At 50.9% G+C, this 14,981-nt stretch overlaps 1 protein-coding gene across 1 annotated transcript; it reads right to left on the bottom strand.

The window, feature by feature from the left end:
• Positions 1 to 7,484: 7,484 nt before the first annotated feature.
• Positions 7,485 to 11,080, bottom strand: LOC127036007 (uncharacterized). Its single transcript, XM_050926424.1, has 2 exons — positions 10,469 to 11,080; positions 7,485 to 10,376 (listed from the first exon to the last, which is right to left on the bottom strand). Exons 1-2 carry the CDS (start codon positions 10,834 to 10,836, stop codon positions 9,887 to 9,889), a joined length of 858 nt encoding a protein of 285 aa, XP_050782381.1. The 5' UTR covers positions 10,837 to 11,080; the 3' UTR covers positions 7,485 to 9,886.
• Positions 11,081 to 14,981: the final 3,901 nt, after the last annotated feature.

Genomic DNA, 14,981 nt, shown 5'->3' with positions numbered 1-14,981 from the left:
AGAGCTGTGGTCCTGCCTGGCAGCATAGAAGGGAGACTGGATGTGATCTCGCCAAGGGGAGATGGCTCCCGAGGGATGCCAGGGATCCAGGTGGGCCAAGGGCTGTGAAGGACCCCCTCAAGCATTGGAGCGTAAGCAAATCCTGCCCCCGGCTTTTCCCTCAGGGGCCATCCAGCCTGGTATGGTTCCGTTTGAGGCCAGGCACATGCTGCTTTGTTTCCTGGCCATGGAGTGGCCCCTGCCCCATCTGGGCTCTGGATCCCAGCAACCCTCACTCTGCCGCCATTAACCCTGTCACACCCTGATGGGCCTGCCTGCAGGTTTTTCTTGCTTGAGCTGCCGTGGCCAGCCGGCCTCACCCTGGGAGCCTACACAGCAGCTGATTCCTGCGTGAAGAGCTGTGAGGTGTCAGAGACGTCTCGTGCCCAAGGGGCTCTGCTAACGGAACGGGGTCACTGGACACAGGCTGGGCGGCATCCTGGCACTGCGTTAACAGGGCTGCCGTCAGGATGCACCTTTTCTCTTATTTCCTGACTTGGTGTTGTTTATAATAATTTATAATACCCAAGTCCTGAGCTGCCACAGCAGATGCACCGGTGTGTTATTGGAGAGTTGCTCAGAAGGGCTGCACCCAGGTTTTTGGGTTTGAAGCTGTGAATCATATTGGTTTTCCTTTAGCGGCGGGGCATCAGGAAGGTTGTGGGTGTGAGACAGCCAAGGCCCCTGCCTGCAGGCAACGGACCGTTAATTTAACTTTAAAATCTGCAATAAAATCTGGGGTTGCTCACTTGGGCTGGGAGCCTGTGACTACGCAGGTGGGGGGAGCAATGTGTGTAACATGCTGGGGGGCAGAGGGAGTTGAGGGGAGGGCATGGGCTGGGAGAAGGAAAGTCACGCCTGTTTTCCCAGCCCCTTGTGGAATTCCTGCCAGGAAGGAAGCTGGGGTCTCTATGCTGGGCGCATCCTTGGACCAGTCTGCTCCCTTTGACACTGGCTTCTCCTCTTCAGCGTCGGGCAGGGGGCTTGCGTGACATGGCAGGAGTGCCAGGCCTGCCCAACACCTTGTAACAGACTTAGCCAATGTCCCTCCTTTCTGCGGAGAGCCCGCGGACTGGTTTGGCTTGAGCGGACTCCCCGGAGCCAGGGCTGATCTCGGCATCGCTCAGCGCTGGCATCACCACCCAGGGGATTTTCTTTGCTCCTCTCCAAATTCTGGCACTCAGCCAGTTTGTGCCAATGCACTGAGCCCTGCCTGGCCTGTGGAGGACAGGATTGCAGCAGCTGGTACTGTCTGGACCACTTGGCTATTCCGGAGCCACCAATCTCCACCAGCCACCGAGTGCCCATTGCCAAGGGGACCTATGGGGCGTGTCTGTCCACTTCTTTGCCTTTGCTCATCTTGTAGTTGCTTTGTGTCTTGGCAGCTGTTTGCTGGCACTCGTGGGCTCTGTTCTCATAGGGCCTCTGGGAGGACAGTGCTCCAGGAGGGCGGAGGCTCTGTCAGGTGTGGGTTAGGGGTGCTTTCGCCCAGGGTGGTGCGTTGCTTCTCGGATGAGACTCAGCATCGCCCCGTCATTGAAATGTTTTGTTTTTTCCATGGAGGGTGGCTGCTGTTTGTGAAGCCCCTTCAGTGCAGTGACATTGTCCCAGCATGTGGGTCCCACCAGGGCTACCTGCAAAGTCAAGCTGGGGCTCAGCGTCCCACCTCCGTCCCCAGCACCAAAGACTCATTTTTATACAGGGGAGGGGCATGTGTGTGTGAGTGAGCACCAGTAGGAGCTCCCCAGTCAGCCGATGGTGCCGCTGGGTTAAAGCCCTGTACGAATGCACAGGTCTGTGCCCACCCTCTTCTGGCCTAGGAGCTAGTGGCTCGGGGCAGGGCCTGCAGCAGCGTTCTGCTCCTGACACCCCTGCCCAGTCCAGTATCCCAAGTCAGTGCTACCTGCCTTCTCCTTGGGAAAGGGTCTGCCCCCTTCTCAGCCTGGGCACGACCTCTTCCCTTCAGGACTGGGCTGGAACCAAAGCGACCATGCTGCAGCGCTGTTAGAGCCAGGCCTGGAAGCGCATTTAGCAAATGGTCCTGGGCTTTATTCGTGGTCCTGGCCTGCTTCTCCCTGGGCTTTGGGACTGCTGCCACATGGCCTCACGCAGGGTGCTGTTCGGCTGCCTTGGCCCACAGGGACCTGGCTGCACATTCCCCGCTGGGAAGCCACAAGGCCAAGCTGTTGTGCAAAGCGAGACACCCCTCCCCCCTTGCTTTGCTTTCAGTGTCCACCCACACAACTTGCTATAGCCCAGCCACCTCCCCACCAGCCATCTGCTACCCAGGGGTCTTGGCGATCCCATGGTGGGTGGGGGAAGGAGCTCTGCTGTTGAGTTGGAGGTGGGGAGCAGCCTCTCCCAAGCAATTCAGGGGCTGAGTAGGGAGAGCAGCGTTGGGGGTCTGTGGGGGAACAGGCAGCAGAGCTCACTCTCCAAGGCAGGGGCTTGCCATGTGTGCCCTGACACGGACATGCTGCATCTGTGGTGGCACCAAGCTGGCCAGGCTCCAGCCGTGCAGGCTCTAGATTTTGATACGATAGACGTGTATTTTTCCCCTATTGAAAGTACCATTTTCAGCCCATGTATTTTTAAAGCATTTTGAAAATTGGTCAGTTTGTGTCACTGATAAAATCGGGGGCAATGTGTTTGATGGAGCAGCCCGCAGGCCTCGCCTCTGTCCGTGGGGCTACCCCCAGTAAAGCCCTGCTTGGCTCCAGCCCCGTCCAAAAGACATACAGGCCTCAGGGGAGAATGAGTGATGTCATCCCAAAGCCCTCCCTCCAGAAATGACATCGCAACATTAGCCACCCATCAAAGCCATGATGTCATTCTGTTGTACAGACAGAACTACACAGGATCTTTTCAGGGGGCAAGACAAAGATGCCACATTTATTATGATAATTTGATTTATGACCAATAACTAATATCTTAATTCTTATACACACAGATTATACCTAATACCTATACACACACACGCACACACATTCACACACATCCATCAGATGTTCTGCAGTTGCTGCATACTTACCAGTCCTGAAGATAGCTTGAGTTCATGGCTTGAGTTTGCAGCTTGGGTTCGTAGCTTGTAGCAGCTAACTGGCCAGGAAAGCCGGGCACAAGGACAAGCTGGGTCTCTGTTGGGCCTGCACCGATGTCCTTCCATGTTGGCAGCAGAATGTTACGCTCCAAAGTCTCCCATCTCACCCATCCTTTTTGTAGGCTTTAGTTTGAATCCAGAGTCTATAGGTCTTGCTGTGTCACGCTGCCTCTGGGTTTGGTGATTGATCACCCATCAATTGCAGGCATGACTTTCAGCCTGGGACCTGGCTTTCATCTTCCTTCTATTGTACCTTTTCTTTTTAGAGTGGACACTTCTTATTTTGTTAGGGCTCTTGTCTGCATCTTCAGCCGGTGGAGTTTGAACTTTATTTCATCAGGACAGGCTGGAGCTGGAGGTTAATTCCATCATCCATACATACCTCGGTCACACATTTAAACTAAACTAATAAGATTACAGCAGGGTTGGCAAAAATGAAGGTTGGAGGAAGCTTTTACAAAATGGAGTGAGCGTCTTAAAATGGAGTTTGAATTCCAATATGGCAAACAGTGAACAGAAGTTACAATGTAGGCAAGTGTAGTGAATGGTGAACAGAAGTTACATTAATAAAGTGAAAGCAGCAAAGAATCCTGTGGCACCTTATAGACTAACAGATGTTTTGGAGCGTAAGCTTTCGTGGGTGAATGACATGCATCTGACAAAGTGGGTATTCACCCACGAAAGCTCATGCTCCAAAACGTCTGTTAGTCTATAAGGTGCCACAGGATTCTTTGCTGCTTTTACAGATCCAGACTAACACAGCTACCCCTCTGATAATTAATAAAGTGAACAATTAAAAACAATTTCACGTATCAGTTCTACATTATCCCCCTTTTCACCCTTCAATCCAGGGGTATTGAATGGGTCACACTTTATCTAATTGCTTTAAGGAAGAACCAACATAACAGGGTTACTAATAGCACAATGATGGGATGAAAAATTATATTTAGGACGGCTGACCAGGTGGGCTGCTCCTACAACACTGCCCCTTGATCTATGATTATTACAGCTAGTTGTTGTTGTAGGGCACAGGTGATTTGTTGCAAACAAACCGAACAATCATAACCAGGTGAATATAACTAAACCCATTACAATTGACTAAACACCAGATATAACCTAAACACAAATGCAAACAATTATAGTTATAATAATTGGGAATACAATAAAACCATTACAATCATTGGGTACATTGACAAATAAAATGAGGCCCAAGTTTGATGCTGCAATAACCATCAAACAAGAAAAGTTACTTAGCCCTCGTCCAGACTAACCCGCGGCATCGGCGGGTTAAAATCGATTGCTCGGGGATCGATATATCGCGTCTAGTCTGGACGCGGTGTATCGATCCCCGAGCGCGCTTACATCGATTCCGGAACTCCATCAATCCGAACGGAGTTCCGGAATCGACACGGAGAGCCGCGGACATCGATGCCACGCCGTCCAGACTGGTGAGTACCTCGATTTTAGAAATTCGACTTCAGCTACGTTATTCACTTAGCTGAAGTTGCGTATCTAAAATCGATTTTAATTCCTAGTCTGGACGTGGCCTGAGGTCAGGACCTCCTTAAGCACACACAACAAATAAGCCTTTGCAGGAGGACCACAGTTGTCATGCAAGGTTAAGCTGATTTGGACTTAAACTAATATTTAGTTGCAGAATTTTCTATTTTTAACAGTTGTTTTTAAGAGGTTTCTGGAGACCTGAAAGATGGGGCCCTACAATTATGGGCCAAGGTTTTACAGGTTATGGGGACCCAAGAACTACCCTTTAGGGCTTGGGGAAGTAGAACCAGGGAGCATAGAGGAAAATGTGGAATTAACAATACAAGCAAATGTAACTAATAATACAAATGTATCAATAACAAAACTTAACAACAAAATGACACTTAGAGAACCTAACAAAAAATAAACCTGATGCACTGGGGACCAAAGTCTTTTGGACACAAGTGGTGATTGATAAGTTGGATGGACATGAGGGAAGTAGAGAGAGGAAAACACATTTGCCCTGTCTAGTGTAGTATTTCTTTTTATTTTATTTTATTTTATTTTTTGGACCTAATGCTAGCACAGGAAACCACTAGAGACAGACACAGAACATGCAACACAGACTTTGTCACGACACTATAACCATGGTATTTTATAACTTTTCAGCTGGTACCAGCTCTCCTGATGTTCTGGTTCAGAGCCTGAAAGATAGAAGCTTAGAAACAAATTAGCACAGTGCTCTCACATGGCAGACCCAGCTCAGCCTCTGCCACAGTGTGTTCGGTACTTGGAGCTGCACAAATGCTAATTAAGTGGTGCATTTTTTTTGTGGCTTTAGATTTTTTCCATTTTAAAATCCCCAGCCACTTTGCCATGGCCTGGAGGTCTGAGGCAGAAGCAGGCACTGTTGTTACTGTTGCAATGGCATTCTGGCCCTGGGAGGAGGAATCTACCCAAATATTCCCCTTTCCACTCTCCAGAGGGGTCCCAAAAATCTGCCCCTTCTGGGGTCTCAAATGTTCCTTCTGATGTCACTGCTGCTGTAAGGTGTGAGAGTGCTGTTTTAACTCTCTATACTCAACCTTAAGGGCATCTAACTAGGTTTGAGTACTACATACATTTTTATTTCTCTGCTTTTGCAGCAGAGGCTTGTAAATCTTGGTGCAGTTTTTGATTTTTACATTTAACCAATTGAAGGAATACCTCATTACAGGTTTTCCATAGAAGCCAAACTGCGGCTGCCTCCTTTTTCATTGGAGTTGAGGGTTTATATACCTGGCCAATTTGTTGTTTTTTAAGAATATCTTTAGACAGTGTTTTTTAAACATTTTTCCCAACAGTTGTGAGCAACAACCAACCACAACAAAACCAAATTGATAAATATCAAGCACTATAACCCCTAATTCCTAAAAGAGCAGCTTACAACTTCTGAAAGAGCAGTTTCCCTTTTTAACTCCTGGAAGAGCAATTTTACCTTTTTAACTCCTGAAGGAGCAAGTTAACCCTCTCTGGGCCAGAGGGAGAGACACTAAGCCTCCCTCTGTATCACTCGGCCTACTACCACCGAGGGTTCACACACCAACTATAAAAATCCTTCCCAGGATCAGAGAGAGAAGCACTAAGTTCTCCTCTTTAGCTCAGTCTTGCTATGCTGAGGGTGTATGCACCTAGGATTTTTCAGTGTGGAGCGAGGCTCTTTAAGTCCTCCTCCTGTTGCCCGACCTTACTATGACTGGGGATATACCCACCTCCAATTATTTCCCCCCAGCATTCCGGGGTGGAGAGAGGGATGCTAAACCTCTCCCCTTTTTCTCAGCTCTGCTGTGACCGAGGGTGTGTATACCTTTTAATCATAAAAATTTTCAATGCATAGTATTTTACTATTTGAACAAGGTTTAAACCTAAACTCCTATTTCCTTCAGAGTTTGTGGTTAGTTAACTGAAAGTTTACATTTTTTTTTCCTATAGTGCCAAGCTTACTAAAGCTGGCGGTGTGCACAGCAGTTTTTATAACAACTGTGGATTCTATGCTTGCTCCCCCTTTGCATTCTCCACCAATAATGTTGTACAGACAAAACTACACTGGATCGTTTTAGGGGTCAAGGCAAAGATGCCACATTTATTATGACCTATAACTACTAGCAAATACCTTAATACTTATACACATACACCATACACTCTCACACACACACCCCAAATGTTCTGCAGCTGCTGGACAGTTACCAGTCCTGATTGTAGCTTGAGTTCGTGGCTTGAGTTCGCAGCTGGGGATTGTAGCTCATGGCGGCTAACTGGCCAGGAAAGCTGAGCACGAGGAGGAGCCGGGTCTCTGTCGGGCGCGCACTGATGCCCCTCTATGTTGATAGCAGAACGTTACCCAAAGTCTCTCATCTCACCCTTCTTTTTTATAGGCTTTTAGTTTGGATTCAAAGTCTGTAGGTCTTGCTGTGTCACGCTGCCTCTGGGTTTGGACTGATCACCCGTCAATTGCAGGAAATCTGTGCAGCGTTTGGAGCATTTCTTTTGGATAGATTCGCTTCCTTTTGCCTTCAGGACAGAGGGAAACTGGTGGAGGATTCCTCTTCCTGCACCGGAATTTCTGCACTGATGTCAGGGAATCTGTGTGGCGTTTCTCCATGTCTTTGTGGTAGTGGATCTCATTCCAAAGTTGCACCAGCTCTTTCTTCTCTTTCACCCTGCAACACTCCAGGAGTCTGCAGGCTGTGTCATGCTGTCCCTTGTGGATAAGGACAAGCACACAGGCTCGGACTACATTGATGTTGGTCAGGAAATATTCCTGAAGCTTGCACCCCATCACTGCCCCAACCAGTTTCTCCAGGCTGGGAGACACGCTCTGAAGATCACCACAGAGATGTCCTGCTAGATCCAGCAGCCTGGCCTGTGGAGGGTCCCCGCTTTCATTCTTACTAAGCAGTGCCATGAATCGCTTCATGCCCACAGTCATCCAACACCTCTTTGCTGGGCCGTCGTTTGTAAACGCTGCACGGGCAAGGGCCGGAGCGCTCTTCCTACCCTACAGCCCAGCATGGGGGAGAGAGAACAGCCCCCACCCCCCGGTGCTGCAAGGGAAGCAACGCGAGGCCCCACCTGCACTGGGGAGCAGAGGCTTAGTACCCCACCATCCTGCCTCCTGAGGAAAGGCCTTCCCCCCGGGGATGAAACCAGAGATTCCCACGAGAGTTGTCCATATAATGAATCGCCCCACTGGCAATTGCCATACCTCCAGCTTTGCCCCAGTGCAGCAAAGACCAGAATTCTGCCTGTGCTTCTTGCAGGGCTGGACCCTTCGGGCTGGGTGACGGGTCACCCTACAGACACCTCCTCCCCATCCACTCTTCTCACAGCTCCCTTCACTTCCAGTCCCCCTTCTCTGCATCCTGCCTTCACGCCTGCAACCAGCAGCACTCCCTGCCTGGCCTCCTTCAGCTTCCTGCAGGAAATCCCTCCTCATTCCCAGTCCCCTGCTCCCTCTCTCAGCCAGCATCTCATCTTTGCTTTCTCCGGTTCCGGACCTGACCCTGCTCTCACTCCAGGACATTTACACAACTGGGAGCAGGAGCAGACCCATAACTTCATTGGGGGTGCTTGTTAAATCATTGTAATACCAAATGTCACCTGTAGGCAGTGCTGCAGCTACCCGGGGCACGAGCCCTGAGGATAGTCCAACTTTCAGCTTGCTTGTTAGCACTTGGTTTAACTGGCGTTTCTGCTGTGTTAAAGAGGAACTGGACATTGAGACTAAATCCAAGCTATGTGGCAGGGAATCTGCTGCTGTCCCAGAGACTAGATTTCTTTCCCTCTTTTAATAATCTGCTGTGAGAGCCCAGGCAGGTGAGTCTCATGCTCATTTCAGGGCGAAGGGACGGACACACTGTTCTGGTCCAGAAGCTTTGGGCCGGTCCAGATAGAAGTAAAACCCGCTGACCTAAAGCGGTTTAGTTAGACCAGAGCAGACTTCCTGTGTGGCCCCTCTCGAATGGGGGTGGGGGTGGCAGCTCCTGGTTCAGCTGGGCTGCTCTGTCACTGTGATAAGTGTCCACACAAGGAGGTTGTGCCAATGTAGAAACTGCTTGGGTTAGACAGGTGCAATTAACGGCCTCAGCCAGGGAGTTCAGGCCTCAGAGCCACCGGGGCTCCCTCCCCAGGCTGAGCCCAGTTAATTGCACCCAATTTCTTATTGGGCTCAGCCTGGCAACCAGCTTCACCCCTAGCTGCCCCATTGGATTGGGTGGAGCACCCCTGTGCAGAGTGTTGGGTGCTGCATAACCCTTCAGGCCAGGGCTTTAGTTGTGCCTGTGTAACCCACACACCTGGGTGAGGTGCTCTGTCCCATCCAGGGCACCAAGACCACTTTGAGCGAGAAGTGAGTCTGCTCTACAGTCTTAGCTAACAGCCCCTTGGCTTTTAATTCACACGATAAGCTCCAGAGGCCCCAGGTTCGATCCTGCCCGCCACCAACTGGGGTCTGTTGGTGTTACAGTTGGGCTTCAGGCCGACCCTGTTTTCTGAGTGCACCTCCCTCCTGCAGCCACCTTCTGACCCGAGCTTCTCTTCTGGCATTCCCACAGCAGCCAGAGGCCGTGTGATTTTGGAGGAACAAAGCACCTGGTGCTGAGCCTCACTGATTCCAAGGGGGGGTGAGCGATAGAGGCAGAGCTGTTGGTGATGTGGAGCAGCTCGCATGGCCCCTTCCCTCAGCCAGGGGTTCATCTCAATGGGCAGCAATCCGGGCAGGGCTGGTGTAGCTAACACACACGCCGGTGGTGGCACTGGAGACATGGAAGGAGAGGTGGGAATCCATTTTCAGCCCTGCTAACCCAATTTGGCTCTTTGTCCCGCTCTCGAGGCGAGGTCATGTATTGTGGTTGCTGTCTGTGACCCACTACGGCTGGCCCCTTAGCTCAAGCAGAAGAGGCCTCTGGGTTTTAGCTCCAGAGGTCTTGGGTTCTGTTGGCCCCAAGCACGGTTCCAAGGGACAGTGCATAACCATTGCTGTCCCTTGTCACAGTGTCCCAAAGCCGCGGTTCTCAAACTGGGGGGCAGTTCTCCCACGGGTGGCATGGGCATACGTCCAGGGAGGCGAGAGTTGTCAGCCCCAGCAGGTTCGGGCTTGTGCAGAAGGGCCATGCACACCTGGGAGGTGGGGATAAAGGGGAGAGTCAGAACCCCACCACCCTGGGGCTGACAGCCGGAGCCCTGCCGCTTGGGCTCTCCTTCCCTCCCAACCCCCACCCCTATCCCTCACTTGGGGTCAGCAGAACTCCAGCTGTCAGCCCTCGGGTGGCAGCAGTGGTGCAGGAGTAATGGTGGCAATGGGGCACTGTCTGATGTGAAAAGTGATATTGACAAATATCGCTTGTCACATTGCCGCCCTTCCTGCCTTCGGTGCTGCAGCTGGCCTGGCGCTGCCTTCACAGCCAGGCTCCCGGCCAGCAGCTGCTGCTCTCCGCTCTGCCTTCGGAGCAGGGCGCCCAGCCAGTGGCCACCGCTCTCCGCTCTGCCTTCGGAGCAGGGCGCCCAGCCAGTGGCCACCGCTCTCCGCTCTGCCTTCGGAGCAGGGCGCCCAGCCAGTGGCTGCCGCTCTCCGCTCTGCCTTCGGAGCAGGGCGCCCAGCCAGTGGCCACCGCTCTCCGCTCTGCCTTCAGAGCCAGGCTCCCGGCCAGCAACTGCTGCTCTCCGTTCTGCCTTCGGAGCCGGGCGCCCAGCCAGCGGCCACTGCTCTCCGCTCTGCCTTCGGAGCCAGGCTCCCGGCCAGCGGCCGCCACTCTCTGCTCTGCCTTTGGAGCCGGGAGCCCAGCCAGCGGCCACCGCTCTCTGCTCTGCCTTCGGAGCAGGGTGCCCAGCCAGCAGCCACCGCTCTCCGCTCTGCCTTCGGAGCAGGGCGCCCAGCCAGCGGCCACTGCTCTCTGCTCTGCCTTCGGAGCAGGGCGCCCAGCCAGTGGCCACCGCTCTCCGCTCTGCCTTCGGAGCAGGGCGCCCAGCCAGTGGCCACCGCTCTCTGCTCTGCCTTCGGAGCAGGGCGCCCAGCCAGTGGCCACCGCTCTCTGCTCTGCCTTCGGAGCAGGGCGCCCGGCCAGCGGCCGCCGCTCTCCGCTCTGCCTTCGGAGCTTGAGAACCACTGCCCTAAAGCTTCCATGAGGATGGGTCCCTTGGAGGCTCAGCCATGCTGCTCCCGCAGAGGCCTGGCCCATGCAGGGCTTTCTGAGCTGTAACCTCCCTTTGATTATTTGAGCCCCGCTGTCTGGCGCGCTGCCTTAACTCCATTTGCTTGTTTGGTTCGGGTCCCCCACCTCTCGCCTTGGCCGCTGGCTTTCTCTGTGATGCCGGGGGGCAGGGTTGTGCTGTTTGATTGTACAGCACCGATGGCGTGGGAGGCACAGACAAGTGGGGATGGCCTGGAAGAGCCTGTATATTGCTAGCAAAAAATCCAACAAGATGTGAAAATGATTGTTTTAAATAAAAAACTATGTAACAATCCCAGCTTGGGCCTCAAGTTAATGACCAGCGGGGTTGCTCTTTGTACGGCATCGCCTTGGCTGCCTACCAGCCCTCTGGGGACTGTGGTGCAATGGCTATTATATGTATTATGGTAGTGCCTAGGAGCCCCTAGTCATGTCCCAGGGCACTGTTGTACCAAATGCTGGATGTTATCAGGTGTATTACGGTAGTGCCCAGAAGCCCCGGTTATGATCAATGCACCAGCCCCGTTGTGCTAGGTGCTGCACACACACAGCCTAGCCCCAGGGCATAGGCACTGGTATCACAAATGGCACCTGTCTTTTGTGTGCAGTAAGAGACTCATTTACGTTGTCCAGAGAGGCAAGATGCTCTCATTCAGGTCGAGGGGACACGCACCTGGATGACGTTAACATGTGCTTAAGCCCCTGGCCTAAATGACACCATGCAGTAGCCAGCAGCGAAAAAGCAGTCGTTTGTGGATTTGAATCATTCTACGTACATTTGCATAACAATGTGTATTTACACAGAGAGTGGATGGGGAAAGGGAGCAGGGAGCCCCCAGCATTTCATGGCTCCTCCCCTCATCTTTCAGCAAGGGCAGGATCTTCACCGCTCCCCGGCCTGGGGAAGGGGCAAAAGGAAGCGAGCTCTGGGTGCTTCCCCAGCTCTGGCTGACTGCCCTGAGCCCAGGGGCACAAATCCAAAGCGGCTGGGGAATAAACAGGCAGAGCTGGGAATGTTAGTACATGAGCGAAGTTATCACTTAACGGGCATCCCCAAGACTTTGAGGGCTGAAGCTCATGCCTGGAGGATTGGTAGAGAGGAGCAGAACTCACTCCGGAAGGACAGGCGGGGGGGGGAAACGGGAGGAGGGGTTGCATGGTGCACCCAGAAGGTTTATGTTTGTTCTGAGAGAGGTGAGCGGCAGACCAGCTGAAAGTTTTTGGGTGAAAAACTAGGAGTAATGTCATGCTGGGGGCCTAGTACAGCCCCTCAGATGAGGAAGAGGCGGTGGCTGAGGCATTTCTAGAGCAAATAACAGAAATAGCCAAAAGACAAGCCTTGGTAGTCACGGGGGCCTGTATGATGGAGTGGAGGCGGGCCCAATTTGAGTGAGTGGTTTTGCCATGCGGTGCTACACCCAGAGCAGGGCACCTGGCCCAGACCCACAGGGTGACCTATGGGGCACTGCAGGGTGTTGTATTTATCCATCAAGACAGTTTTGATAGCTGCTGCTTGAGCAAGGTACCCAAGTGAATTACAGGGGCTAATGGCAGCCCTATCATCTACTGTCTTTCACACGCTTAAGGTGATTCTCCCTACAGAGCCACGATAGTGTCAGGTTTTCATATAAATCAAGCTAGAATTGTGATGGGTTGGATCACAGAACCCCCACTCCCGGAGCTGCCAACTGATGTGCCAAGACTACCTCTGCTCCTGTTTTCCCTGCCAGCTCGGGACTTCAGCACCCTGTCTTGCTGAGCCAGACACTCCTGTCTGCTCCAGCAAAAACCCAGGCTCTGAATTACCTGCCCCAAAGCTGCAGGTTTACCTGAAAGCCGCTCACAGAAATGTTCCTGTCTTTGGCACTCAGATGCCCAACTCCCAATAGAGTCTAAACCCAAATAAATCCGTTTTACCCTGTATAAAGCTTATGCAGGGAAAACTCAAATTGTTCGCCCTCTATAACACTGATAGAGAGATATGCACAGCTGTTTGCCCACCCAGGTATTAACACACACTCTGAGTTAATTAGTAAGTGATTTTATTAATTACAGAAAGTAGGATTTGAGTGGTTCCAAGTAGTAACAGACAGAACAAAGTAAGTCACCAAGCAAAATAAAACATGCAAATCTATGTCTAATCAAACTGAATACAGATAATCTCACCCTCAGAGATACTTCAGTTAGTTTTTTCCTCAGACTGGACACCATCCAGGCCTGGCACAATTCTCTCCCCTGGTACAGCTCTTGTTCCAGCTTAGGTGGTAGCTAGGGGATTCTTCATGATAGCTCCTTTTTACAGAGTATTCTCCTTTTAGCCTGGGTCCAGCAATCACTCACACCCCTTTGTTCCAGTTTCTTCCAAGTATCCTGGGGGGTGGAGAGGCTCCGTCTTTAGCCAGCTGAAGACAAAATGGAGGGGTGTCCCACAGGTTCAAATAGACTTTCTCTTGTGGGTGGAGACCCCCCCCTCACTCCTATGCAAAGTCCAGCTCTAAGGCCACGTCCACACTACAGAGTAAAATCGAAATTAATAAAATCAATTTTATAAAACAGATTTTATAAAATCGATTTTACGCATCCATACTAGGGCACATTACTTCGGTGGTGTGCGTCCATGGTCCCAGGCTACCATCGATTTCCGGAGCGGTGCACTCTGGGTAGCTGAGTAAAAGAATGGGACCAATAACTTCGATTTCCGTCCACACTAACCCTAAATCGATATAGTTATATCGATTTTAGGGTTACTCCTCTCGTTGAGCAGGAGTACAGAAATCGATTTTAAGACCCCTTAAAATCGATTTTAAGTGCCTTGTAGTGTGGACGGGTACAGCGTTAATCGATTTAACGCTGTTTAAATCGATTTAACGCTGTAGTGTGGACCAGGCCTAAGATGGAGTTCTGGAGTCACCTGGGCAAGTCACATGTCCATGCATGACTCACAGTCTCTACAGGCAAAAGTCATTGTCCACATGGTATCTTGTATGTCTCCAGGAAGACTTCTTATGTGGATTGGAGCATTCCAAGATGCACTGTTCCCCAAGTGCTTCCTGATCGGGTACTTAACCTTTGAATTCCTTCCTAAAGGAGCTGATCAAATGCCTCACAAAGCTTGCTTAGAAATCAAGCAAGTGTACAGCCCATATTCTTAACCTCAAGTGCAAAATGATGTATATGTACAAACAGGGCCGTCCTTAGGATTTATGGTGCCCTAGGCGAGATTATTAAACTGGTGCCCCTGTGCCTGTCTTGCTCTTAGCAACACAAACATAAGCTTACACTATTGGAAAACTTGCCATATGCATGTTATTAAAACCAGTTTAACTTAATTAAGCACACTGTAATGCTGATGGACTAGCACTAAAGAAGTAGCACTGTAGAAAAAATTCTGATTTGACAGAATGATGCAAATAATATCATTTTTTTAAATTTGTCAACATTTTATTGGAAATTTCTATGAAGAGGTATTGAAACAAGGATTTGTTTTTAATAAAAAGCAATCTTTCTGGCTTTTTTGGCTGCATAATCAGTAATAATGTCATCGTATGACAAAGACCAAGTGATGTCTTGTTCGATTGCAAGAATAGCAAGACCAATCAAGTGTTCCTGACTCATTGTAGAGCGGAGATAGTTTTTAATGAGCTTTAGTTTTGAAAAACTCCGTTCTCCTGATGCTCCTGTTACAGGAATTGTCAGTAGAATATGAGTAGCAAGGTACACATTAGGATATATGTCAACAAGTTTGCTGGTATGAATAAACTGTACAATGTCCATCATGGATTTTGCATGTGGCAACAACTCAATTTTTCGTACAGTTCAAGTCCATTTAAATCAAAACGATCACCGTGCTTCAGGAAGTTCTCTAGGTCAGGGATCCTCAACGCGATGCCCGCAGGTGCCCCGGCGCCCGCAGGGGCCTCTCGATGCACCCACGTACTGGCCGGAGGATAACCATCTGCCGAAATGCCGCCGAAATTCGGCATCATTTTGGCGGATGCTTGTCCGCTACCACGGTCCTTCATTTGGCGCCCGCCGGACGAAAAAGGTTGGGGACCACTGCTCTAGGCTGTTGCACTTTGTCATTAGTTGCTCTTGTTTTCCTATTTTGTTGAATTTAGTCCTGCTCAGCCCGCTGCCAGCTGAGTGAATGGAAC

Source organism: Gopherus flavomarginatus, chromosome 17, assembly GCF_025201925.1.
Source record: "Gopherus flavomarginatus isolate rGopFla2 chromosome 17, rGopFla2.mat.asm, whole genome shotgun sequence".
In the NCBI taxonomy this organism is placed as follows: Eukaryota; Metazoa; Chordata; order Testudines; family Testudinidae; genus Gopherus; species Gopherus flavomarginatus.
Note: the sequence above shows the minus strand (reverse complement) of the source record. Positions and strands in the feature narration are given on the sequence as shown.

Coding starts and splice junctions, on each gene's coding strand:
- LOC127036007 (XM_050926424.1), bottom strand. CDS start 10,836: ATGGGCCAGGCCTCTGCGGGAGCAGCATGGCTGAGCCTCCAAGGGACC. Junction 10,377..10,468: donor CTGGGCACCCTGCTCCGAAG/GCAGAGCAGAGA, acceptor CTGGCTCCGAAG/GCAGAGCGGAGAGCAGTGGC.